This window comes from Leptinotarsa decemlineata, unplaced genomic scaffold, assembly GCF_025532065.1.
Source record: "Leptinotarsa decemlineata unplaced genomic scaffold, Ldec_3_MD MMD2_tig00001621_RagTag_RagTag, whole genome shotgun sequence".
Lineage (NCBI taxonomy): Eukaryota > Metazoa > Arthropoda > Insecta > Coleoptera > Chrysomelidae > Leptinotarsa > Leptinotarsa decemlineata.
This window is the reverse complement of record NW_027412566.1, coordinates 1,014,840-1,040,951: the sequence shown is the minus strand read 5'-3', so window position 1 is coordinate 1,040,951 and position 26,112 is coordinate 1,014,840. Positions and strand designations below refer to the sequence as shown.

The 26,112-nt window shown below is 34.9% G+C and overlaps 1 protein-coding gene across 1 annotated transcript; it reads right to left on the bottom strand.

Moving 5' to 3' along the window:
- Positions 1–215: 215 nt before the first annotated feature.
- Positions 216–26,112, bottom strand: Spt20 (transcription factor Spt20 homolog). The gene is made up of 9 exons (XM_074176151.1): positions 25,786–26,112; positions 25,449–25,579; positions 21,906–22,106; positions 21,460–21,831; positions 15,908–16,867; positions 15,722–15,846; positions 12,244–13,247; positions 7,207–7,431; positions 216–7,021 (listed from the first exon to the last, which is right to left on the bottom strand). Exons 2-9 carry the CDS (start codon positions 25,482–25,484, stop codon positions 6,870–6,872), a joined length of 3,075 nt encoding a protein of 1,024 aa, XP_074032252.1. The 5' UTR covers positions 25,485–25,579; positions 25,786–26,112; the 3' UTR covers positions 216–6,869.

Here is a 26,112-nt window from a genome sequence, read left to right as displayed (position 1 = left end):
GAATGAAAGATTTTTTTTAGTTTATGATCCATAAACAACAAAACGTGCTTCAGATTTCGAGTCTTGCACGGTCTGCCAACATATTTACAAAGTTCGCTCAATCTCATTTCTCGCGTCGAGTTTCTGACAAAGCAAAAGCTCAATTGCTGTTTGAAATTTTCTTACATGATGATTTTGAAGCGTTCCAGCTGGATCACGGTATAAATAATTGAAACTACAATTTAAAAAATGTATTTCACTATTTATTTAATAGTTTGTAACATATATTTATCATATCTCCCTCACTGAATTTATAAAAAAGTGATCACCTGAAAATTTAATTATAAGGTCAGTTCTATATTCAGATGAGTGATCATATCAACTAAATTTAAAACTATTGTCTTTACATTTATACAATATTTACTGTCGTGTCAAATATAAATAGTTAAAAAAACAACATCGTTCTCAAAGTAACCGAGATACTTATTATTGCAAAAATATAATTAGTCAAAATATGTACAAACAAATATGTTCAAAATGATACATACATTTATTACAATGCACCACCTAATAGTTATCATACCCTAGAAGTACACTATACATTATTTTCACGATTTTTTGTTAGAGTTTTCAACAATTTTTTATCAATTTTTCCCATTCATACTTTACAGCAAAAAATACATATGATTTCAGAACCTTCCCATTATTTGAAGTCTGCCAAAAAGACCAGAACAGTTATATCAACCCAAGTACTTACACTTCTATAGATACACAACTGAGATCCTCTTATGTACAGTTATTTTTACATCAGTTTTTGAGGTTACGTTCCACCACCTGTTGCGGTGAGTCGTTCGAAAACCTTTTTTTCGGCTTCCAACTTTATCAAAAAAAAAAGGTTTCCGAACCAGTCGCCACACAAAAATATACAATTTTCATTCGCAAAAACGGCAAAAGTGTACTCAACTTTCAATAAAGTGACAGCTTGTTCAAGTTGACTGATACTGATCCTGAAAATCACATCATTAAAAGCGTACCTATATCATTTATATACTAAAAAAACAAGTCGTATCAAGTGGTTTACAAGGCATGACAATCTGTTTTTCTGTAAATCGGCAATTAATGAAATACAGGGTATAAAAAAATTACAAGTTCACTATAGTGAGAAATAAAAACAAATTTATTGTATAAATTCATTCAATGTTTTCAAAAAACTCAGTTTTCGAAATTGTATAGCTGAAAATGAGCCTGATGAATTTTCAGTTTTTGGTGAAAGAATCAAAAATAAATCACAATGATTACATTAGATAAAACTCAAAATTCACTGATAAACTGTATAAGAAAACCATTCTTAATACCGCATAGAAAATTCACACAAAAAAAAATGCTGTGAATGGTTTTTGAACAGGGAGTACTATTTTCTTCGCAACTGGCAATGAATGGTGGAGGTGACATACAAACAAAGTATTTGAAAGGCTAGAAAGCAACTGTGTTTCACATATCTAGATGTTTCAAAGAAATACATTTCTGCTATAAGATGAAGTTTTTGTCAATATTACAGTCCACATCCCACAGGATTTTTTTTTATTATTACATCAAGATCGATATCATACAAATTGAAAGGAATTCACAAATGGCCGTGTTACACATAAAAAATTGATGGTTTTTTCACGTTGACTCACTTCTTATAAATCAAGAATATTTCTGAGTCGCCATTATACCAAAGTGATTATTTCCTTCCATTCTGTCTACATTAACCAAGTTCATGTTTCACTGGCTCGGTACCGTTCCATATAGAAACCAATGAAAGGGAATCACCCTAAAAAGAAATGCTATATTTTCGAAACACCCATTACCACTGTATCTATTGATTATTCCAAATGAATCTAGAGAAAACGGTAAGTGCGTGCAAACAATTACCACAGTTTAGTTACACAGAAGGATGTGATAAGATTGACTAGAGAAAGTGGAGTATATTAGATTCATACATAGGCTCATTTTCTATAATACAGAGTAAGGTTTTATATAACTTTGAACTATTTCAGTAAACAGAAAAATAATTTTTAAAAAAGTTTAAAAAATTGTAAACAAGTATCAGTAAATGATTTTCAGCACCGTATCACATTTTAATGTTGTGTGTAAAAGATTAAAAAGTGTAAATCGATTTCAGGTATCATTTGAAAAAGTCACAACCTGGGAAGACCAACTAAAGAAGGGGATACTCAAAAATTAGCATTTATATTACTACCGTCATTTTTGTTGTTGTCATTCTGTTTATGGAACAAAGGGGCGGAATTTCAAATTAAAAATATATAAATATGGTCTTACCTTTGGTATCCCCGCTATATACAGATATGTGCGAAAACATTTTCAATTAAGCTACAATAACATAATAAATTAAAAACATGCACAACACCCAACAGCAGAAAAAACAAGTAAATTATTAAAATATAACAATGATACAATAACTTCCTGAAGAAAAAACATCACAAAAATGATCTGAACCAATTATTGAAAACAATTTGAAAAACTACTATGAATATATCACATGTCGCAAAACTTTTATCCTACAGAAATTAATGTTCGTTGAAAATTGGTAAATTGAGAATAAATAATTATCATACATTTTCCTAATATTTACATCCCTATATTGTAAAAAAATATATAATATAAAGTAATAATTAAAACCGCGACTTTACACAATACATATTATCGTTCCTTTGTAACAAATGATAAAATTACTTTGTACTGCCTCGAAAGAGAAGACAAGTTCTGAAGCCACACTGACTGTACAAATAAAATGATTTTATGGAAAACTGTCACAGGTTATTTTTGGCACCGACATGCCTTCAACTCGTAGGAACCACAACAATCGTGCAACGCAATGCAGTATTTTGAGATCAAAATATCTCCTGAACAAAATTCAAACCCAGTCACGATATAGAAAATATTCCATTCTGCAGCGAGTATGAACCTCGCAGAAAACTTTTTGATCTTGGGAAATTCAAAATTTTTATATTTCTGAAACAAAATGACTTTTCACATGTCTGAAAACTGTATCAAGACGCATATAAGGAAATAAATATTTTGAAAACAATTGTCAAACCATTCATCTTTTCCAACTACCTACACCGTAGGTTCTGGTGAATGCCTGCCGGAAAACAACTACTTTCCTGGCTAATACCACTCTGGATATTGAAGTATATTGACAGAGCTGTTACTAGTTGACAAACTTTGTCTTAGACGAAGATTTGGTGCAAGCAGTCAAGCTGCGTTGAAATTATTTGAGTCCCAGACACTTTCCTGTTTGGGTCGGATCTTTTCCCCACTGACAAGAGGTAATACCTCGAAACAGGTCGTCTCGAATAATTTCAGCATGGTTCTGTTGCTGGATGAACGAGGAACATCTGCGAGACTAACCTCGTTGAAGTATCTTGCATAAATGTCTGTCTGATATAATTCAATATCCCGCGTGGTATTAGCCGGGGAAGTAGTTTTTTCTGGCTGGCATTTACCAGAACCTACGGTGTAGGTATTTGGGAGAGATAAATGTTACGAGATTTCATTTCGAAATATTTGAAATACAATACAAAATAATGTTTGTATTGTAGGATAAACCATCTCTCAAAAGTATCATCCGACATAAAATTCAATTAAAATCATTTTTTCAACTGCCTCTTAAACAGCAATAAAAATATCGTCTATAATGAAAACAGTACCTACTTGAAAATATTGATTGAATTTTTTTTTGTATATTTTAGTCCAAACGGAGATGTCCTTAACGGTTATCAATATTTTGTAGTTTCTGCGTTGGGAACAACGGGAACATCGTCTTTTATACTGTCTACCGCAGTAGTTGACGAAACGTCAGGCATAAAAACCTGCAGACCACGGCCAAGAAACCAGGAAAAAAGCTTTGACGTGTGTTAATAAAACATTGCTTTTTGCCGAAAAAAAATACTGTTGAAACCAAGGGTTGGATTAATAAACTTTATTCGGATGTTGCTACAGGAAAAATCAACCGTTGAGAAGTGGTTTGCTAAGTTGAAACAAGGTGAAATGAGCAATAAGAAAGATGCACGCAGTGGCCGCCCCAAAGAGGCTATTACTGAGGAAAACATCGAAAAAGTCCACAAAATAATTTTGAATAACCGCAAAGTGAAGTTGATCAAGATAGCTAGCGTAGATAGCTAACCTATACATAGGTTAACCATAACAGAAAAAACTCCTCGTTACATGTCAATGAAGCTGTACAATAAATTGCCTAATCAAATCAAAGATTTGAGGAGCATAAAGAAATCTAAGAAAGAAATAAAGAAATATTTTATAGATTTAGAACCATATAGTGTTAGTAACCATTTAGACCAAACCGAATTATAGAAATGTATATATTTATAAGTATATGTAGTCTTTTTCTTTTTTTTTTTTGTTGTTGACATTATTTCATTCTATGTTGTCTGTGTACAAGCTGTAATAGTCGGCATATCTTTGAAATAAAGATTATTATTATTATTAAAGGGATATCAAAGGAATGTGTTGAACGTATCGTTCATGAATATTTGATTGTGCGAAAGTTCTGTTCAAAGTGAGTGCCACGCGAGCTCACAATTAACCAAAAACAACAACAAATTGATTCAGAGCAGTGTTTGAAGCTGTTCCACCATGACAAACCCGAATTCATACGCCGATATTTAACAATGGTAAAGCATAGCTCCATCATTTCACACCAGAATCGAACCGACATCACCTGAGTGGACTGCACGTGGTGAACCAACTCCAAAGCGTGCAAAGACGTAACAGTCAGCTGGCAAGGTTATGGATATTGGTATTTTGAGATGCGCATGGTATAATATTCATCAACAGCGACAATACATAAGAGTTATAGGAGCATTTTAAGAAAACGAAAGTGCTGCTTCATCAAGAAAATGCATCCAATTAGAACGATGGCAAAATTGCATGAATTGGGCTTTGAATTGCTTTCACACCCACCGTATTCTCCAGATCTGGCCCCCAGCGATTTTTTCCTGTTCTCAGACCTCAAGAGAATGCTCGCTGGAAAGAAATTTAACGCCGAGAAAGAGGTAATCGTCGAAACAGAGGCCTATTTTGAGGCTTAAGGCAAATCGTTCTATAAAAATGGTATCGAAGGCAACTATATCAGATAATAAAATCATTTTTTTTCAAAAGTAAATGATTCTATGTTAGCCTACAGACATTTCAGACCAACTGTTATAATGTAAACTCACTGTATACCCAATTTCAAAAAATTTTCTGCAAAGGTGTCATTCATTTAAGGAGTTTCAAGTGTGTTTATAAAGTCCAGGAGGGAAAGTGAATATAGCATAAATTACTACTACTACTAAATTAGTAATACTGTCAAATGAAGGATTATATGTGATAAAAGAAACTTAAATGAAGGAACAACTAACTACACATTGTATGAGGCAGTAGTTGACAACTTTATGCAACATTCTTCATGTTACTGGTGGATTGAGAACTCAAAATTAGATATCAGTGCTACTTCAACAAGAAATAAGAAAACTTCCATCAGTGAAAAAACAGTTTAAAGTTCCTAATTTGTCAAAACCATGGCAAACAACAAGAGGAAAAGTTGTTTTAAATACACAGTTCAGTTTTCTCACATTAGAAGCAAATATTTCATTGTTTTTTTTTCCAATTTTCAATCTGAACTTTGGGGAAAATTAGAAAAACTGATCTTAGAAAATAATTTGCTAAATCAGAATTTGTGCAGTATGTGTTTCAAAAAATGGTCAAAGTAGCTTTAAATTATCTGATCAAATAATCATTTTGCACGGATATAATCAGAGAGATTTTTTCCAAAATGTGATGCAGGGATTAGAAACTGATGAGAAATAAGTCGGAGGCAAATTCAACTTATTTTTAGTATATATCTAAAAAGCTCAATACAATTTATCTTCTCAAATTGCTTGAATTTTACTGCCAACTGTAAATATATTACTTTTCAAGTAATCAAATCCTGTTAAAACGAAAGTGTAGCACTGTTGCCAGCTTGTGCATATAAATTGTAGGTTAAATAAAATTGTAGGTTAAATACCAGTGTAAATATTTCAAAAATTATATTCTGCTTCACAATTGGGGCACTGTCAAGAAGCCCTAATGATGGAAGTAAATATATTTACTCTGATAGAGTTTTTCTGGTAAAATGTGGCTCCTTACATCACCAAAAACTCGTTTGTATAATTTTTAAAAACACAAAATCCCTTTTGAGAATAAAGTTTGACTGCCAATCTTCGTTTACTACTAAGGCAATAAACTAAAGGCCCAGTGTTAGAGTTGAATGCCAAAATAGAGAAATTTTAAATATTCATACTTGGATAACCTTCATACATGTCATTTGACGAAGCATAAATATTGCAAATCTCAGAAGTCTGTGGAATTATGATTTTTTTTGCTAATCTAGAAACGTTACCTTCATTCTTGAACTGGATTTGATATTCAAAAGTAAATTCTTCAAAGAATGAACTGAATTTGTCTCCTCGTGATTATACAGATTTGAAACCCTTGATGTTTCGTTGAAAAAAGTACTTTTCGGCAAAAAATTTTGATTGTCCTTTTAAAGTGTTCTCAAGCTTGTCTTTCACACCTTCATCGATGAATCACACCTTGAAGTCGGTGAAGAGGGAAAAGACTTTGACAGTAACACCGATACCTAATATTTCGAATTATCAATTCCAATCAAAGTCATCCTACCGTCTCCCTATATCGTAACTTGGTTTGAGCTAATACATTTCAATGGATGGCAGTTTAAACAGTAGTAAAGTACTCTGCGACCAAACTATTTTGTTGAATATGATACATAAACGAGACTAGTTCATAATGTAATGTACAAAATTCCAAACTAAAAACTAAAGCTACTGCGGATCTGACGTATTCGACCTCCTCCTGATATTCTCCAATACGCTGGGCTGATTTAAACAAATTTGCTGGAACTGATGCAGTTGAGCTTGCTTCTGAAGTTGATTTGCTATCGCTGAATTCGAAGGTAATGGAGTTTGCGAAGCATCTGAGATGAGAGTAAAAATCTTGTCAAAGCAAATGATGGAAATATTTTTGAATCGAGAAAGGCATGCATTATTTTCAGTTATCGTTATTGAATTTCAGTTAAGCTTTATGACTTTTAATTAAGATCAATGAAAGACTGAAGTGACTGTCAATTATCAAAATTAATTTGCAAATCTGTCAACTGACTTGCGTTCGGAGTCGCCATCTTGATCGTGATTGGAGTAGTCCTTTGGAGGGTCCTGGAAGTTAGGGTTTGCTGGGGAGCAGACGCCTGTTGAACTCTTGGCCTCTGTAATGGCGTTATGAGTTGAAACTGTTGACCTCCCTGAGTTAACGACAGTGTTTGGGGAACTGAGGTAGATCTAACGCCTTGCTGAGAAACCCCTTTCACGCCAGAAGTTACCAATTGAGCTGGAGGAATACAAACGTTATTGTAAGCGGCTACTTTGGAATATACAAAGATTTGTGAAGCACGTAGACCTGTTAGGGCTTTGACTACATTCAAAATTGAAATTTCTTGACTGGCCGATTTCAGCAAGTTAGGTTAGGAAATGCTAGGTCAACGTCGGGAGTACCTCAAGGGTCTCATTGTGCACTTCTTTTGTTCAACATCTTTGTTGATGACATTATTGAATGTTTTGAAAATTCAAACTTTCCAATGTTCGCAGATGATCTTGAAATTTTCAGACCAATACAAACATTGGACGATGTTACTCTGTTATAACATGATTCAAATAGCTTGGATAGGTAGTGTATTGAAAAAAATTTACACAATTCTCACCTCATACTCTCATAATGGTAATCCACTTACATGTGCCACTTCAATGAAGGCTCTAAGAGTTATTTTTGACGAGTAATTGCAATTTGTAGATCATGTTGCTGTTAATACATCAAATTTCCACCTAAATAAACATAACATCGAGAAAACTGATGTAAACCATACACTATTCTATTATTTTTTGATACTACGAAAAAAAAAAATCATGAAAAATGCACCCCTGACAAGATATATCCGATTTTGGGAAATATTTGAAATGTAAATCATTTGAAGCAATACCAAACCAAGAAAGCTTCAAAATGAATTAATATTAACTTTATCGTTGGTATAAAAGGTAACTCAACATGAAAATGGATGGATTGAAATAAAATACAATCAGAGGTATGAATTTTATCTTTGTTTATTGATATCGAATACAGTAATTTTATTTTGTTCATATTTTTAAAGGTTAGATTTTACTTTGATTTCAGAATTTAACTCAATTTCTTTAAATTCAAATAATATTGTGGTTCATTTCAACAGATGTTCAAAGACATTGCCGTTTTGTTCTAAACAAGAATATATTCTTTTTTGCATACCACTAGTTGTAGTTTTCTGTATGGAGTCAGGAATCAAATTATTCAAAGCTCTCAGAACCCTTCGTTTCATGTTTTCTTCATCACTCACAGGATCCGCATAAACATTTTCTTTGATATATCCCCAGATGAAGAAGTCCAGTGGCGTCAGGTCTGGAGAGCGAGGAGGAAATTTAAATGGCCCATTGTAGCAAAGCCACTGATCTTCGAACATCCCATTCAACAACCCAGCAACGGTATCAGTACTATGTGCAGGGGCTCCATCCATCTGATACCATAACTTGAAACGGTATTGTACAGAAACATGCCTTATGGATTCAACAACCACGTTCCCAATTATATGTGAATATCTATCGCTATTCAAATTCTCTTCATAAAGATATAAACATAAAATTCGGTCTTCCGAAACATTAAAACTCCATGAATCCTGGAAGTTGCGCTGGCGAACGAGCTTTGGATTTTCTGCTGCCCAAAAATGACTATTATGGCGGTTGTACATACCATTCTTGGCAAATTTGGCTACATCTGTCCATATAATGTTCTTCTTGAACTCAGAGTCCTCCTGTATCTTGATAAGAAACCATTCGCAGAATTCCACTCGTGCAGGTAAGTCGTGAGGTTTAAGATTTTGAACCTGGTGATATTTAAAGGGACCCCACTTATGTTTGATTAAAATCCGGTTTATTGACGAACATGAAACTCTAAGTGACTTTTCTGCGTCTTTCAACGAATTTTCTGGATAGGCTGTGAAGTAGACCTAAACTACAATTTCGATGTACTCATTGTTTACGAGTGTTTTTTTTTTGTTGATGACAGACGAAAAAGATCCAAAATCACGGCAGTTTCTCAGAAGTCTTCTCAGAATATTTTTATTGGGTCTGTGTAGATTTGGAAATCTTTCTGCAAAAACACGTCAAGTTCTGTCCATTATCATATTCAGAAAATTCAGGAATTCAGAAATTCAGGAATTCAAATTTCTTGGTTTGGTATTGCTTCGAATGATTTACATTTCAAATATTTCCCAAAATCGGATATATCTTGCCAGGGGTGTATTTTAGCTATAGGACATTCTTCATGAATTTGATATCTTTTTTTTCGTAGTATCCAAAAGAAATAGAATAGTGTATGGTTTCCGTTTGAAAAAATCGTGTTTCATCAGTTTTCTCGATGTTATGTTTATTTAGGTGGAACTTTTGACCACCCTGTAAATTATTTTCGAAAATTTGATGGGCCTGTTCATGACTTGATGCTTAAGGTGTGATTCTGTGAAATTTCACATTTTCAACTGTTACTGTCTATGAGTTATGATTTTTTCGGAGTGGTGCTGTAACTGTTAAATTTTTCAGAAAAAAATTAATATCTCGAAAACTAACAAATTTGGGTATAGGCATTGTTATACAAAGTGGGCCTAAAATATGCTAAGAAATTCAAAAATGTAATAAAATACAGGGTGTTCCATTTGAAAAAAAGAAGTTGCCCTCAACTTCCAGTATAACAGAAAGAGACCGGAAGTTGAAAATATTTTAGTTGAGAAGGCAATTTTGTAAAACCTACTACCACAACATTTCGAATTTTTATTTTGAATCATTCTCCATATATTCCTAACGAACGCTCGTCGTGAAAGATCCTGTATATCAATAATGGCATACCCGCCAAAAAATTCCGCTACAATAAATTTGATGGGTTTCCGTTATAGAGAGAGAGAGAGAGAGAGAGAGAGAGAGAGAGAGAGAGAGAGAAAGAACTTTATTGTCCAAAGAACAGAATTCTTGTTAACAAAATTTAAAAATACATTTATGTATGTATTGTATATTATGCATTTTTTTATTAATGCGCTTTTAGGAATGGGTAGTGCTATTAAGTGGCTATTATGCCTAGTATTATAAGAGTTTGTTGAATCACTGGTAGTATTAAATTTTTTGTGCATCATACACACACTTTCAAAGATAAAAATGCATGTCAGAGTCAAGATTTTTTGATCAATAAACAGGGGTTTACAGCAATCTCTCGGTTTTGCCTTAAAAATATATCTAACCGCTCCCTTTTGTAAGATAAACACAGATTGTAACAAGAACTGAGAAGCATTACCCCAGAAACAAATTCCATATTTTAGTCGAGATTCAATTACCGCAAAATAGACTGTTCTTGCAGCTTGCAAGTTGAGTTCTCTGGTAATAACCCTTAAAACATAGCATCCCGAAGCCATCCTATTACATAGATTAGAGATGTGGATATCAAAGGATAGATTATTATCTACATGCAAACCCAAGAATTTACTTGATGAGACGGAGCTAATTAAAGTATTCCCTAGAAAAATTTCATTTAATATACATTTAAAGGTTAGTATGCAGGTTTTTGTGGTATTGAATGCCAGTCTATTAGCATCACACCACTTTTTAACAATGTCTAGATCAACCGATATATTATTATATAGTTCAGTATTGTCTTTTGAGTGTCAAACAATAGTAGTGTCATCAGCAAATAGAGTTATTTTTCCTTTCGTATTGATGAGAGATAGGTCATTTATGAAGAGCAGGAACAGTAGTGGACCGAGTACTGAACCTTGCGGAACCCCACAAGATACCAACAGAGGTTCAGATCTCTTATTATTAACTAATACAGACTGGGTGCGATCTGACAAATAAGAATGAAACCATACATTTCCAATTTATTCAAGAGAATTTTGTGATTTACGCAGTCGAATGCCTTAGCAAGGTCACAAAACACAGCAGCAACTACTTCACCCTCATTGATACTGAAATATATTTTTTCTAGAACTGAGAACATAGCATCACTGGTGCTCCTTGATTCTTGAAAACCAAATTGGCAATTACTAAGTGAGTAGTTAGTATTGAGAAATGAGATCATTCTTTTCTTCACCAATTTTTCTATAAGCTTTGCAAGAGTTGGCAAAAGTGAAATGGGTCTAAGGTTTGTAACCAACTCACAATCTCCTCCTTTAGATAAGGGGTTAATTATTGCGAACTTCAAACATTTTGGAAATATTCCGCTCGAGAATGAAAAATTGATGGCTTCTGCCAAGGTTGACAAAGCATTCTCTGGAATATGAAGAAGTACCTTTGCAGATATATCGTCCCATCCTGAGGTATTTTTGTTTTTTATACTTTTTAAGATGTCCATTATTTCCTCAGAATTAGTTGGTGTTAAAAAGAAAGAATCTCTTGTATAAATGTTTTTCATATAACATTTAGGGTCTTCTTGCGGGGGGATATTTGTAGAGATACTTTCTGCTATGGAGCAATAATAATTATTAATTTCATCTGGGTTTAGAGATGTTTTAACAGATGCACTTTTTTGTTTACCACTGAGCTCATTCACAATAACCCAACTCTCTTTGCACATGTTGGTAGAGTTAGCTATACGACCTTCATAATAAAGATGTTTAGCAGTCCTTATCGCTTTTTTAAAAATGCGTCTGTACTTGTTGAAATACGATATAAAAGTTTCATTATTTCTTGCATATTTTCTTATATAGTGCAGGGACCTCAAGTTTCTACTGGCTATCTTTATACCCTTTCCATAGCTTATCCATAGCTTTCTCGATTTGGTCTTAGAAGGAGTCAAGGGAAATGAAATATCAAAAATTCTTTTGAGACTTGAATGGAAATTGGTCAATGGGTCACTACTTCTTAAAATATTCTCCCAATAAACAGTCGAGGCCATTCTTACAAATTTGGGTTTCTGCTGAATTTCAGGGTGACACATTTTGAATAAACAAATTGAATACAAACAGCGAAACAGATGAATAAACAAAGCAGCAATGTAGATCTTGTACATGATGGGTGTGTTTTATGGTGACTCCGAGGTAATGTAAAAGAAAAAATCAATGAAAAAAATGTGTCAACTCACCTAGATTTGATGTACCAGCATTGGCCAGTACGACGGTTTGCGGGCCCACGCCAATATTACCAACCCCGCCTATGTTTCCGCTACCACTGGCAGCCTGCGTCACTGTATTAGAAGTCTGACTGGCTGTCGTAACCGGAAGAGACACTATCAAACTCGTAGGGTGCCCCTGAATATTCCCAGCAGAAGAAACGTTCAACGACAGCGATATGGGCTGCGCGAATCCCGGCAACTGCACCTGCAGATTCTGCAACCCCGGGATGCTCTGCAACTGCGCGAAATTAAGGCTCTGGACATTGATCGTATTCGCTGCCTGCGGAGGGGGACTCGAGAGAGGGCTAAGTACCGTGTTCGCTTTCGGCGACTGCACCATGAACTGCTGGCTGCTCTTAGGGCTCTGGATGAAGTGGGCGTTCGTTTGGGAGCTGTTCGAGGATCCGGCCAGCTTCTCCAAGAGCAGAGAGTTGGTATTCGGGCCTACGATGTCCGGTCTGTCAGCAGCCGGGGTTCCCACCAGCAGTGCGGATAAGGCAGACTTGTTACCCCCCTCGCTGGAGCTGCTCCCCACGATTCTCTGAGTAACCACTTGCTGTTTAACGGGAACGGCGGTGAAGTTCGCGAAGTTAGAATTGTTCACAGAAGTCAGCGTTATAGTCTGAGGTTGCTGCTGTTGCTGCGGTTGCTGCTGACTGAGCTGTGTCAAGTCTTGCAAATTCAACCTATTATTGTTCAACGCTATCAGATTACTGTGATTCAATACGCGTGCGTTAGCTACATTAGAAAGAGTCATTTTACGTGCTAAAATTTTTTGGTTAATAGTCTGCATTTGTTGAGGTAATAGAGGCGAATTGTTTATAGCGTTTACCACTGCATCACTGTTAATGTTAGTGGCCGGCGAACTTTTTAACAAATTTATTATTGCAGCGTTATTGCCGACTAACTTTTGTTGCTGTTGTTGCTGCTGCTGTTGTTGTTGCTGCTGCTGCTGCTGTTGTTGTTGCTTGGCACTTGCTGAAATGTAGAAAACCATATGATAACACTGAATTATTTGGGATAAAAACCTAATGCAAACCTAAATGATCAGTTATTTGATAGCCATATTGTCAACCTACAGAAAAAAAGATTGTTAAAAATAATTAATATTTACATCTGGTAGGACTTGGAGAAAGTCCCTTATAGCCCTCATTAGGTATAAGGTACCTCCTCCAATCCAAACTCTCTGTAATATTCAACCTGTATACAGGGTGTTAATTAAGTATGTACCATAAATTCAACAGACGATTCTTTAGGTGATTTTAAGACGAAATGTTCATATAAACATGGGTCCGCAAATCCTTCGTTCTCAAGATACAGGGTGTTAAAATAAAAAAAAAAAAGTTATTCGTAAATATCTTAAATATCCTTTACCTAATTTTGTTGTAATTTGGCAATGGTATTTATAACATTAAAGAGCTAATTTAGCCCGAACGTGATTCAATTTATCAAGTCCAGTGGCGTCTCGAGCGGGATTTGAACGAATATTTTTGACTTAAAAATGTACGCCACTGACTTTTGTGCAACTTTTATTATTTCTTTGGATTTTCGTATCTTGCTTAGTTTTTAAGAAAAAAAAGTCGACCTAATTTCATATTCCTGGACCTCACAAGGAATAATATAGGGAATTAAATGTTTCTTTTGGAAATTATTGATTTTACAATTTTTCATTGCTAATTATGTAACAATAACAACAAATATTAAATAACATTAACATCTAGACTAACGTATTGCACTAAATTAAGTGTTGGAAATGACCTCCTTCGGCTTCAATACAACCGTCTAGCCGCCGCCGCAATGATGCGGCGGCTCAATAAATTGAATCAACACCCTGTATCTTGAGAACGAAGGATTTGCGGAGCCACGTTTATATGAACATTTCTTCCTAAAATTACCTAAAGAATCGTCTCTCTGTTAAATTTATGGTACATACTTAATTAACACCCTGTATGTGTGTTTATGCAAGCTAATCTAAGAGTCCGGTAGAGCTGAATTATTTGTATATGTGGAGCAGCAGAAGAAAACAAAATACCAGTTTTAAATTTTTTCTCAGCTAGCGGATGGTATATTAGATTTGACCTTGACCATGAACTTTCAAATTATCTAAAGGTCAAGGTCGGTTTTTCAATGGGAACCAATATTTTTATTTATTTATCAATTTAGTAGTATAAACGGAGTAAAGACCAACTCAAAACTAAGTACATAGTAAATACATAATCCTTGACCTCATGTTTGATTACTTCCAAAGAGTTGTAAAAAAAATTTAGAACCAACTCATTAGCATCTCAAAATTCTTCATAGTGGACTATTATGGCCATAGTTTGTCACGTGCTTGTTCACCATGAAGACAGATTATCACCCCTTGTTTCGCGTTGCTGTACCTTCAAATTAATCAAACTGAGTAATTCGGGACAATAAAAGTGCCCTGATAATATTTTATATTTATTTTTTAATTTTTTATTTATTCAATTGATACACAAAAATACAAAAAATAAGAATAAAACACTAAAGAAGAGACAGATATAAAGACAGTAATTGCAGTACATAAAGTAAAGATTGTGTATAAAATAACATCTAAGTGACTTAACACTTGTGTTATGCTACAAAGTAGTACTAATTAATATAAAGTTACAGTTGGGTACAGAGGGTTTATCTTTTTCATTTGTCATATTTAAAATTCAAAAAAATGGCAATTAGACAACTTCATCAAGAGATTGTTCATTAAACTTCTGAATAGTCGTTTATTATTTCTTTTAATAATCATAACTTATTCTAGTATTCGTACATGACTTCTTTTTTTTTAATTTGAACTTAATGTACTACTTGACAAATGAAAATGCATACTTTTATTTAATATGAAGTAATAACTTGACTCTAGGGTTTGTTTGCACATTGTTACAATTCTGTAATGTACTTGACATAGTTACGTGTTTGTTTTATAATTTAATTGTTCAAAGTGTCAAGTGTCTCCAAACTTATTTTTGTCTTTTTAATATCTTTTCTTTTTTTATGTTCCATTTGGTATTTTGTTAATAGTTTGTGCTGATAAAAAATAAATAGGTTCATTTATTTTTAAGCAATTACAATAGTTTATATTAAGGATTTTACTTACATCACTGAACTCTAATGCTTGACTGGTTTCAACAATTGAAACTTTCTTTATGTACCATTTGGGATTTTACAATAATTCTGTAGTGTACTTGACCGATAAATAAATAAATTTATTATTCAACAAATGAATATTATTGTACTTCACACGAGTTGAACCGTTCAAAAAAATTGAGGACCTCAAATAGAATAAATAATTATAGGAATGTAGGCTTTCATAGCTGGCATCAATGTTTTGCCGTGGTCTTTTTTGGTTACAATCTCCAAACGTTTCAACGAAGACCACAACAAAACCTGGAAACAACCGAAACAGAATAAATGATTGATCAAGACTGAGTACTTGCCTGCTGCCTGAAACTGTTGAGCGGAATTCATCAGCTTCGTAGCCAAGGCGCTTATCGCCAATTCCTGATTCGATATCGCCTGACTGGAAGCTTTAGCTTGCGACGCCTGCAAGTGACTCTGCTAAAAACCAAAAGCATTCAATTAACGATGAACGCAAACATTTCCAGCTACCGCAACTCACCAAAATAGGAACGTTAGCCGTACTTGGCATCTGACTCTGCTGACCCCCGACATTCCCGTTCATGACGGGAGCCTGATTTTGCAAGCACTGGGCCAGCTGCTGCAAGTGTTGCTGCGGCGAATTGGCCTGACCAGCGCCCTGAACCTGCACTGGCTGCTGCGCTTGGGCTACAGCGACGCGCTCCTTGTAATTGGAACTCAGACCGTAACGTATCCTCACCGATTTCCTGCCGCTCTCCGTGAAAATTTCCGTGAACTGATGGATGTACCTGTTGGCATTGGCTCGAGACCCCAACGAAAACCTACACGCCACACCGTTCTGTTTGTCTTTCTTGTGGTCTCGGTCCAAATAAAGTTCCCCCAGGTACTCTGAATTCGAAGGCCTCTGCATTATGGATAACTTGATGTGGTACACCCTAGGGGTGCCCTTGTCTTTGGAAGGCATGTCCGTCTCTAGGACGTACTCCTCTATCAGCTGTGGCAGGCAGTCGCTCGTCTCCTTAGGTCTCTGGTAAATCTTGAAATCATTTATAACGACTTCCTCCGTAGGAACACTGAGTAACGGTGATTCTAAATTAGGCACAGGCACTGGCTTCAAGTCTTCCGAGCTTTTCTTCGTCGGTTTCGAGGGTCCTGCTGGCGTTCCTATCTTTGGTTTGTTTCGCGTTCGACAGAGAAATTCGTAAAAGTCCAGGCCCTGTCGGTGAGTGAAGTGGTCCAATTTCCTCTTGCGGTTTACCGTCACCTGGGAGAATTTCTTCGCCATCCTTCTGAATTTGTGGGTGTTCCACAACATCTTTCTATTATTCGCTTCTATCACGTCTCGGCAAATGGAGTTGTCGGGGTCTAAACACAAGGTGGGTTCGTTTGCAATCAACAGCTGGCTTTCCAACTGGTCTTTTTCTTCGCTGCCCCATTCGGGATTTTCTTCTACCATGCTGTTTATGTCAGCCATGATACTCTGTAAAAAGTACTTTCAATCTAAACCCATTCGTTTAAACAAATGTTTTCAACTATAATGTCATGTATTCCGAATGTTTTATTCTTAAATGATAGAGAACTGAAAAACCTTACTTCAATAGTGAATGCATTTGCTGAATTCTTTGAGAGTGTGTATGTTCCTTCTGATGGTCATAATAATAATAATAACCTCTCAAGAAAATCAACAAATTTTCCCACAATAACAATAAATGTATTCTCTAAAGAAGAGATTTTGCAAACTCTCAAAAAACTGAAACCAAAATTCACAGTGGGAGATGACAAAATTCCGAGCTTTCTAGTAAAAAAACTGTGCATACATTTTTGCAAAGCCACTTCAAATAATTTTTAACATGGCCTTAAAGACTGCGTGTTTTCCCCATAGATGGAAATTATCTAAAATATGTCCAATACTGAAATCAGGGGATCCAAATAACATTCTGAACTATCGACCCATAACAATTCTGTCCAAATTTGCAAAGGTCTTTGAGATGTATCTGTATAACAACATTTTTCCTAAAGTGAGAAATAGTATAACTTTATATCAACATAATTTCATAAATAAACGTTCAACAATAACTAATCTCATGTGTTTTACACAAGTGGTCTGCACTGCGTTAGATAAACAGCTACAGGTGGATACAATCTATACAGACTTCTCAAAGGCCTTTGATGAATTTAACCATCAAATTCTACTGAATAAACTTTTTTCTGTTGGTTTCGTTGGTCAACTATTGAATTTACTACAGTCTTATCTTCAGAATCGTACGCTATTTGTAAAATACAAAGTTCACAAATCAACAGAATTCCAACTAGTGGTGCTCCTCAAGGAAGTAATCTAGCTCCTCTTCTATTTTCTTTGTTTACAAATGATATTGTTTCAAATATCTCTAGTAACATATTACTCTTTACTGATGACTTGAAGATTTTCAGACTGGTTAAATCAACCGAGGACTGTCTTATTCTGCAGAAGGAAGTTAATTCGAAACATGAATGGTGCATACTAAACAAGCTTCCACTGAATATTCAAAAATGGAAATTTATAAAATACACTCTCAAGCACAACAATATACAGTTTGACTATGCAATAAATGACGTCATATTAGAACACAGAAACTAAAGATCTGGGCATCTTCATATATAAATTGATTCATAATCTTGTTGACTGTCCAGATTTGTTATCTCAACTAGATTTTCACGTACCGAGACGAAGTAGTAGAAACGAAATATTTTTCTATTTGCCTTTGCCTAGGATCAACGTGTTAATAAAATCCCCAGTTTATAACATATGTAAATTTTATAATAGTTTCTATTCAGAATGTGATATTTTTGTTGTTCCATTTGGAAGTATATAATCAGCAACAAACTATTTTTTATGCCAGTCGAACTACAATGTAATTACAACCCATAAGTGAAATACTGTGTTTCAACCCTCTGCACACTGCCAATTCTATTAGAATTCTACAGTATCTTTTTTTATTATTATATGAATGTATCACTGTTTGTATAATATACTACTCTATTACTCTGCTGATTTTATATGCTATTCGTTATTTTCCATTGTACTCATACTTAGTCATATCTGTAAACTTAATTATATTTGTCTTGTAATTGGGATTACTCCTGTTAGACAATAAACTTTTTTTTAAATAAGTGGAATTCTAAGTATTTCACTATTCTGAATTTACATTAATAGATAGATAGAAGAAAATAAATATCTCGAAATAAAATCCCGAAGTATTCATCTCACCCAACTACCTACACTGTAGGTCAACGGTCGGCAACAGGCGGACCGCGTATGGTCGAACATTGGAACGCCAAATATTGTAATGTGTTATATACCAAGTATAGATTAAAACGTAGATAAGGTATACTATACCTTTATTAATTAAAGTAATATTTTTAAGTCACATAGAATTCAACTAAGTATGTACTTATTACAAGTACCTATGTGCTTACGTCACGAGCAGACTGTCACGAGCAGACTGTCAGTCGCAGCGCAAACCGCTGAGCACCATTTGTTTGTTTTGTGATTTTCCGAGTTTTCATAATATTTTCGTACCTATGCTAATTTGGATCCTGAAAAGCGTAAAGTGGACAATGAAAATAGGAGGTTTCTGGCAGAATGGACTGAACAATATTGTTTTATGCTGCCTCATAGGCCTCAAGCGGTTCCAGTGTGCCTTATATGCAATAAAATTGTTGCTACTGTTAAGATTTGCAATTTGAAGCAATACTACGAAACAACTCATCAGCAATTTCACAAAAACTTTCCTCTTGGCTGTGAGGCTCGTAAACAAAAACTTCATGCATATCTCAGTTCTTACAAAAAAAAGCACAAAATTACTAGTTTGGTGCATGAGCGAGCAAGAAAAATCCACAGAAGCAGTGTTACATGTGTACTGGGCGCTTAATAAACACCAGAAACCATTTTCAGATTCTGAGATGGTGAAGGAATGTATGTTGGAAGTAGTCACGACACTTTTTGGAGAAAAAAAAAGATGTCGCTGCATTTTAAAGTATCCCATTATTAGCGAGAGGTAATACACGAAAAACAGAAATTTTAGCTGCTGATATCAAAAACACTCTTGAACAAAACGCACCTTGCTACGCCATAGCACTTGATGAATCATGTGATACTGTTGATGATGAACAAATGTCTATTTTCGTAAGATTTCTTGATATTGAGCGTCAGATTTTTAGGAAAGAGTTGCTAGCAATATTGCCGTTGAAAGATAACACTCGAAGAGAAGATTTATTCAAGGTCATTGATGAGTTTATTACTAAATCTAACATTAGTTATGATAAAATGGTGTTGCTTTCAACTAATAGTTGAACCCCAGCAATGATTTGCAAAGAAAAAGGTGTAGTAAAGATAATCAGGGATAAAAACTGGGGTCTAATATCGTATCAGTGCACAATTCACCAGGCAGCCCTTTGTGGAAAACTTAGTACTACACTCAAAGAAGTGATGGACAACTTGGTCAAGTTGATCAATTATATGATCAAATCGACCGCCGTGTTTGTCGGTGGTTCAAGCCCCAGGCTGAACGATCAATTTTCACTTGCTATCGTCCAACACGTGTTAGGAATCACATGTTAAAAGGTAAGACCCCGTTAGTTCTTAGCTCGCACAAGTTTCGACTTCTGAGGGTTAACGTTCGTGGGGGTGCAACAGCTGGTTAACGGAAAAACAGATTTCAAACAGATGTTTTTAAACAGCACCAACATTTCAAGGAGTTTCTTTTTGAATGTGACTTACTGCAACACCACAATGTTCGTTGGCTAAGCAAAGGTCAAGCTATTAAAAGTTTCTGGGGCTGATAAAAGAAGGAATCTTCTTCTTGCAAAATGTAGATACGGAGGGAGCCAGAAAGCACTTCGAGTTTATAAAAAACAAGTGTAATATGCTCGCGCGGCTTTTCTAAAAGATTCACAGAATTACAAGGAAATGGAAAATTAATATGTGATCTTATACAAAGCGTGTCTGCTTTTCGTCGCAAGCTGGATATCTCTGAAAAAGATATTGCAAGACAAGGTCTGAAATTTGAAGAAAAAAATATACATACATATACACATATATATATTTGAACATTATTATAAACATGAACATAAACGTACTCATCAGATAATATATCTATACAAACAATAAATATTTTTTTAAATCAGTCCGGAATTTTTGTTTACTGAATTGTTTTAAAGCATTTGGTAGCTCATTGTAAAATTTGATACTTTTATAATGCCCAATATTTGTTTACATTTTCATTTTCATTCATTTCAAATTGCCTAAATATCTTGTCAAATGGTTGTGTTGGTCACCATTGATTTTGAAAGTTAAATTTTAATGTTTCAAGCTCATTTTTGGTATGGCGTCGCTGAAAACCATCCCCTCCACTTTTACTCTGATATAGCGTGGCGTCCAGTGTACAGTGTTGCCGCTATACAACAAAATACTTCATTTCTAGAATTTTAGTCATTGTTTGGGTTACATCAAAGTAACCCAAACAATGATAGATGCGTGATCACCACGCATCTGCTTACAGGGTGTGTACATATACAGTATTTTAAAGTTTAACATTTTCGCCTTGCCTGGAAGATCACAAACAAAGGGCCTTGAAAACAATTAAAGGATCTGAAACAACGGCTATCAGGAAAAAAGCAAGATCAGGGCATCCCAATAAACCCAAACACAACCCTCCAAACCCTCTGCCGTACCAACTCACTGGTATCATCCCTATTGAGAAAAGACTACCTCTACTCACTCAGATGCTTGCTGGAAAAGGCGACAATGTAGACAATGTAGAAAGTATGCTGTGTCAAGAAACCCCAATGCAAGAGTACAACATCGCCACTAAACAGAAACACTGTTAGAAAAACTAACACAGCTTTATTAATGAAACTGGCTTATTTTTTTTATATCCATATAAGATTTAATTTTTTTGTGTAATATTGTAAAATAAGCTATGTAATTTTGAAGCAACTTTGTGACATGGAAGGAAGGACGTCAGTCGATAGCCAGTTGAGCAAAAAGGGTAATTTGGTTCAGTAAACTACAATTATTATTACAAAACTTACCTTGAGCGTAGGCCTGAGCAAAACATGATGAATGTCGCACTTGAAATGAGGATAAGACCGGCGGTAATCCCTGACTTCAGCTATAATACAACCGCTGTAAAAGAGGTAACTAAATTGTGATTCTAGTATGTCTATTATGAAAGGTGGAAGTTCTTCGTGATCGATATATCGAAGAAGATCATCTTTCTCATAAGGCCACTGAGTGGTTTCTATCAAATTGGCAGTATCTTCGGTATAATTGGGATCGGTCCTTGACATAGTTCTGAAAGCCAGGGAGTAGCCTTTGTTGCCAGGATACAGATTTAGAATCATTGTATTCAGTCTTTCTCTCGCTACAAGTTTTTCTAACAGAAACGTGTTGTATTTCAGAACCTGAAAAAAGTTTCTTTTACTCCAAAAAAATTTGTTATCGTACTGATGAAAAGAAGTTCTCTTGAATCATTTACCGAAGTTTCGTTCTCCTCCTCGTCATCGTTATCCTCATTTTCTTCTTCATATAATTCTAATAGTTTGGCAAAAATATCGAATGGAGGTTTTCCGGAAGGGTTTTCTGTGATTTCTTGTGATGTTGATGCAGATGTTGATGCTTCCTGGGGGCAAAGCAGAGGTAAGGAGGAACGACTTGACTTAATTCTTTTGATTGGTAGCTGAAAAAGAAAAGTTGTCATTTTGGGAACAAGTATGAAACTGGTGGTTATCAAAGTTGTACCATTTACAGTACGAATTCAATATTATTTATGAGAACTAAAAGGAAATTGTTTTCGCTCTTCTTAAACTACAGGTTGGCAAGGTCTGTAGGCCTCATGTAAAAATAATAGTAATAGTTTATTCATTTGATTATTCAGTATAAACAGGAAAGCCCTAAGTTACAACGTTGTAAAATATGCATGTCCAACTTGTCAAAACAAGGAAGACTTGAGAATTATATATCTCTCTCTCACACACACTAACGAACGCGCATCTCAGGGGAGGTCCTAAGCCGAGACTTTGAAGTCACTTCCTAAATTTGACAAGCTGTATGAAAATTTACTTCAATTTAAAAACAGTTACAAAATTCATATGAATATTGAAATATATAAAATGAAAAGCAACCTAAAAACGAAATGCTGAATAAAACAAGTATAACTAACATCAGAACTAAAAGCTCAAAGCTAACAAACGTACAAGGCATACATCTAAAGATGTATGTACATAATTGACTGCAGACTTTTCTAAGACCTCCAAAGAGTAGGTAAACGAATCAAGTTCTGATGCATTAACCCCTCTTAACATTCTTGACATTGGACTATTGAATCCATCATTGGTAGAATGTGAGTTCTCAACAAAAACAGGTCTATTATCCCTTGTTACTCTTTGCTTGACTCTCAGGCCAACCACAGAGAGGAGTTCTTTTTATACACTAAGTAAGAGGGTCACCACACAACGGATGCACACTCTAAATGTGACCCAATTAATGAACAATACAGAATATTCAATGCTTGCTTAGGGCTCAAGAACCTCGAAGTAGGAATGGGTCAATTGAGGCTGGGCCTGTGGCGGGAAGCGCTTACTACGCAACCTCTGATACAGGCAACAAGCGATGCAATTGAACCCAGGTTTGTGTTTAATACACCCTACAAAATACAAATAAAGCAGAACATAGAGTCAGATGATACAAATGCAATACGGATTTTCACAGACGGCTCAAAAACCAAAGAAGACTCAGGATGTGGAATGTACTCCAGATCACTAAGCCTAAGAATTAAGTGGGGAATGGGAAGAAATACCAGCGTGGTCCAAACAGAACTGGCTGGTATCTCAATCGCCACAAAAGAATTAACCAAGAATTGCCACAAAAAATAACAATCTGCACTGATAGCAGACAAGCCCTATTAGCCTTGAACAGACAGCGTATAACCTCAGGGCTAGTACTAGAGTGTAACCATGATTTAGCCAAAGCCTCGGTAGATAATAACATTATCCTGAGGTGGGTTAAAGGGCACGACAGGAGTAAAGGTAATCGCATTGCTGACTTTTTAGCCAAGGAAGCGGCTGGACTAAGAATTTTAGGACCCAGTGCATCATCCCTACTGATGCAGCAAAAGCATCATCTACAAATCGGGCCAAAGTACCGATAATTCAACTTTATTCTTCTTTCTTCATTGCCAATCTGTACATGAATGAATTAGCCATGAAAGGAGTCAGTAGAATTTCTATCAAACGATTTTAATGTGGCGTAGTTCAGATTAAGAATTCTTGAATAGATTAATTCATAATGATGTCAAAGTAATTAGAAAATGGTGTTTTTTTTCAATGCCCCAAACACCAATGTTGTAGCTTTCAGAAGGCAGATTGAAAATATTTCACTAGGAGTAGTCAATTGAGAACAATCATACAAAGTTCCTGGGGTTACACATTGATAGCAGACTGAATTTCGATAATTACATTGAAGCTCTCAAAAGCAAACTAGCATCTGGATGTTGAGCAATTTTTGTCAAATCCAATGAACACGGACTGTCCAACGCAAATATGGTTTATCTTTCAATAATCGAATCTCACCTGCGTTATGGCATTGTCACAGTAGAGTAATACAACCAGTTACCACCTGATCCGTGCGAGCTGCCGGAGACCTTCATCCGGTCTTAGGATGAGATTTTCATCCAACGCGTTTAGTGCTGTAGTATCGAAGGATTTAACGTTACCAGGGATATCGGATGAGTCATAATAAACGGTCGGAAATTGATATTGTGTATAGTTTATTCACTGCTGTTATTATTTTGTTAGTTTTTGTAGTTGGTTATAAGTAATTCACCACAAAATATTCTATAATAACCTTAAATTTAGTTCTTATATGAGCGCACGCCTATGGTAAAAGAATGAAATTGGCTCCACACTCCGTTTCGAGGTCACCGAGAACTTTGTGAATTTATAAATGAAAGTAGTGGGAGTGGACTTACTGGTTGATTTTTACTATGGCATTGCCTTCTGGAGGGTTAGTAATAACCACATGCAGGATAGTTTAATCCAATAAAAATGGTCAATACAATACATGTGTAAAGCAAAAAATCGGGATATTAATCGACCATTATTTATTTAGTATAAAATTTTGACCCTACTAGCATTATTCATATTGGAAACTGCATACCTGATAAGAAAACACAATTACAGCTTCAAAGCCATCCAAACGAATTATAGTACTCGGCAAACAGAAAATATTAGATTACCTACTCCAACCTCAAATCTTGTCAAAGACCCTCTTATATACAACGGTTGTAAAATATATAATAATCTACCGCTGGAGACAAGGAAAATTAAAAGCTAAACAATCTTTAAAAAAGCATTGACAACTTTACTCAGTGAGAAATCATACTACTACATTGCTGATTTTAGTGAGGACCCGATTAATATTCTACAATAGTTGAATAAATATGGTTATGAGTGATAATGGTTATTTCAAAAAACATAACTACTTTTATATGTTAATAGAAATTAACAAATATGTTAACAGGGCATTCGATTCTGACAATTATAGAAATACAAAAATATATATTGAAACGAAGATATTTTGAGTATCTTACATTGTGATGTATACATCTAACAAAAAATTCATGCAATTCTAGCCCTAATATTCAAGGTTTTCCCTAATCCCTAGTGAATCACTAACTGGACCTGGTTTCTTTCTATCCATCTTGACTAAATTTTATTTGCAAATAAATCAATGCAATTTAAACCTAAAGATCATGTATCAACATTTACAATTTATATATAAATTATAATAATTCACAATTATACTGGGTTAATTTTTTATATTTGTTGAAAATAGAGTTTAGATAGGTATCTAAAATTGATTATTCCAATTAAAATTTTTGTTGATAACTATAAAATAATATTCCATGTCCTTTTTATTTCATGTTAATGACTGCAATAAATTAATATAAAGTGAATAATTAATCACACACTAATATTTTATTTGTATTTGTGGATTTTTTTCAGTTAAAAAAAATACTCACTTCACCATCCTCACATGCTGCCTCCAGGCTTTGCATAATTGAATACAATCAAATATCAACATTCAGGTAGCCACATCTCATTTCAAATTACCAATTTTCAATATACAGAGTGTATCTGATTTGGGAATCACCTAAAAAAATAATTGATTTCAGTTCTACTAAAACAATACAAAATTTCCTGTCAACTCTCTATTTTATTCCTTCATTTTCAAAATCTTTCAAAATGCGGGGAATCTGACAGGTGACGATGACATTAGAGAAAGTTTCATCCCTTCAAGAATGAATTTTGTAGGTCATATAAACAGAACAGTCCTCCTTTTAAAGAACAGAAACTCACCTGACATTTGCGATAATGAATATACAAAAACATTTTTACTCGGCTTTGTACAATTAGAATTAGGTCCCACATTCCACATTCGTATCTTACGTTTCCAATAAGGCCGCAAGAGTAACCTAACCCCTATCGTCACAAAAATATCAATTCCTCGCAGCTCATATTAAATAAATATCTAGTATAATATAAACGACAACTTGCACTCAACCGTAAATAGTTCAAAAACAAACCATAAACACTTCAGATATCAGTATTTTGGCAAAATTGTAGAAAACCCCAGTTTACAAACATACTGGGTACCCATGGCGGACCTCTATCGGTAATTTATTT

What these genes read in the sequence shown, in the direction of transcription:
- Spt20 (XM_074176151.1), bottom strand. Translation starts at nt 25,484, where the DNA reads ATGCAAAGCCTGGAGGCAGCATGTGAGGATGGTGAA. An exon ending in TGCTCAGGCCTACGCTCAAG is followed by an intron (nt 16,868 to 21,459) that starts GTAAGTTTTGTA and finishes TACTTTTTACAG; the next exon opens with AGTATCATGGCTGACATAAA. An exon ending in CAGTTTCAGGCAGCAGGCAA is followed by an intron (nt 13,248 to 15,721) that starts GTACTCAGTCTT and finishes CATTTCAGCAAG; the next exon opens with TGCCAAGCAACAACAACAGC.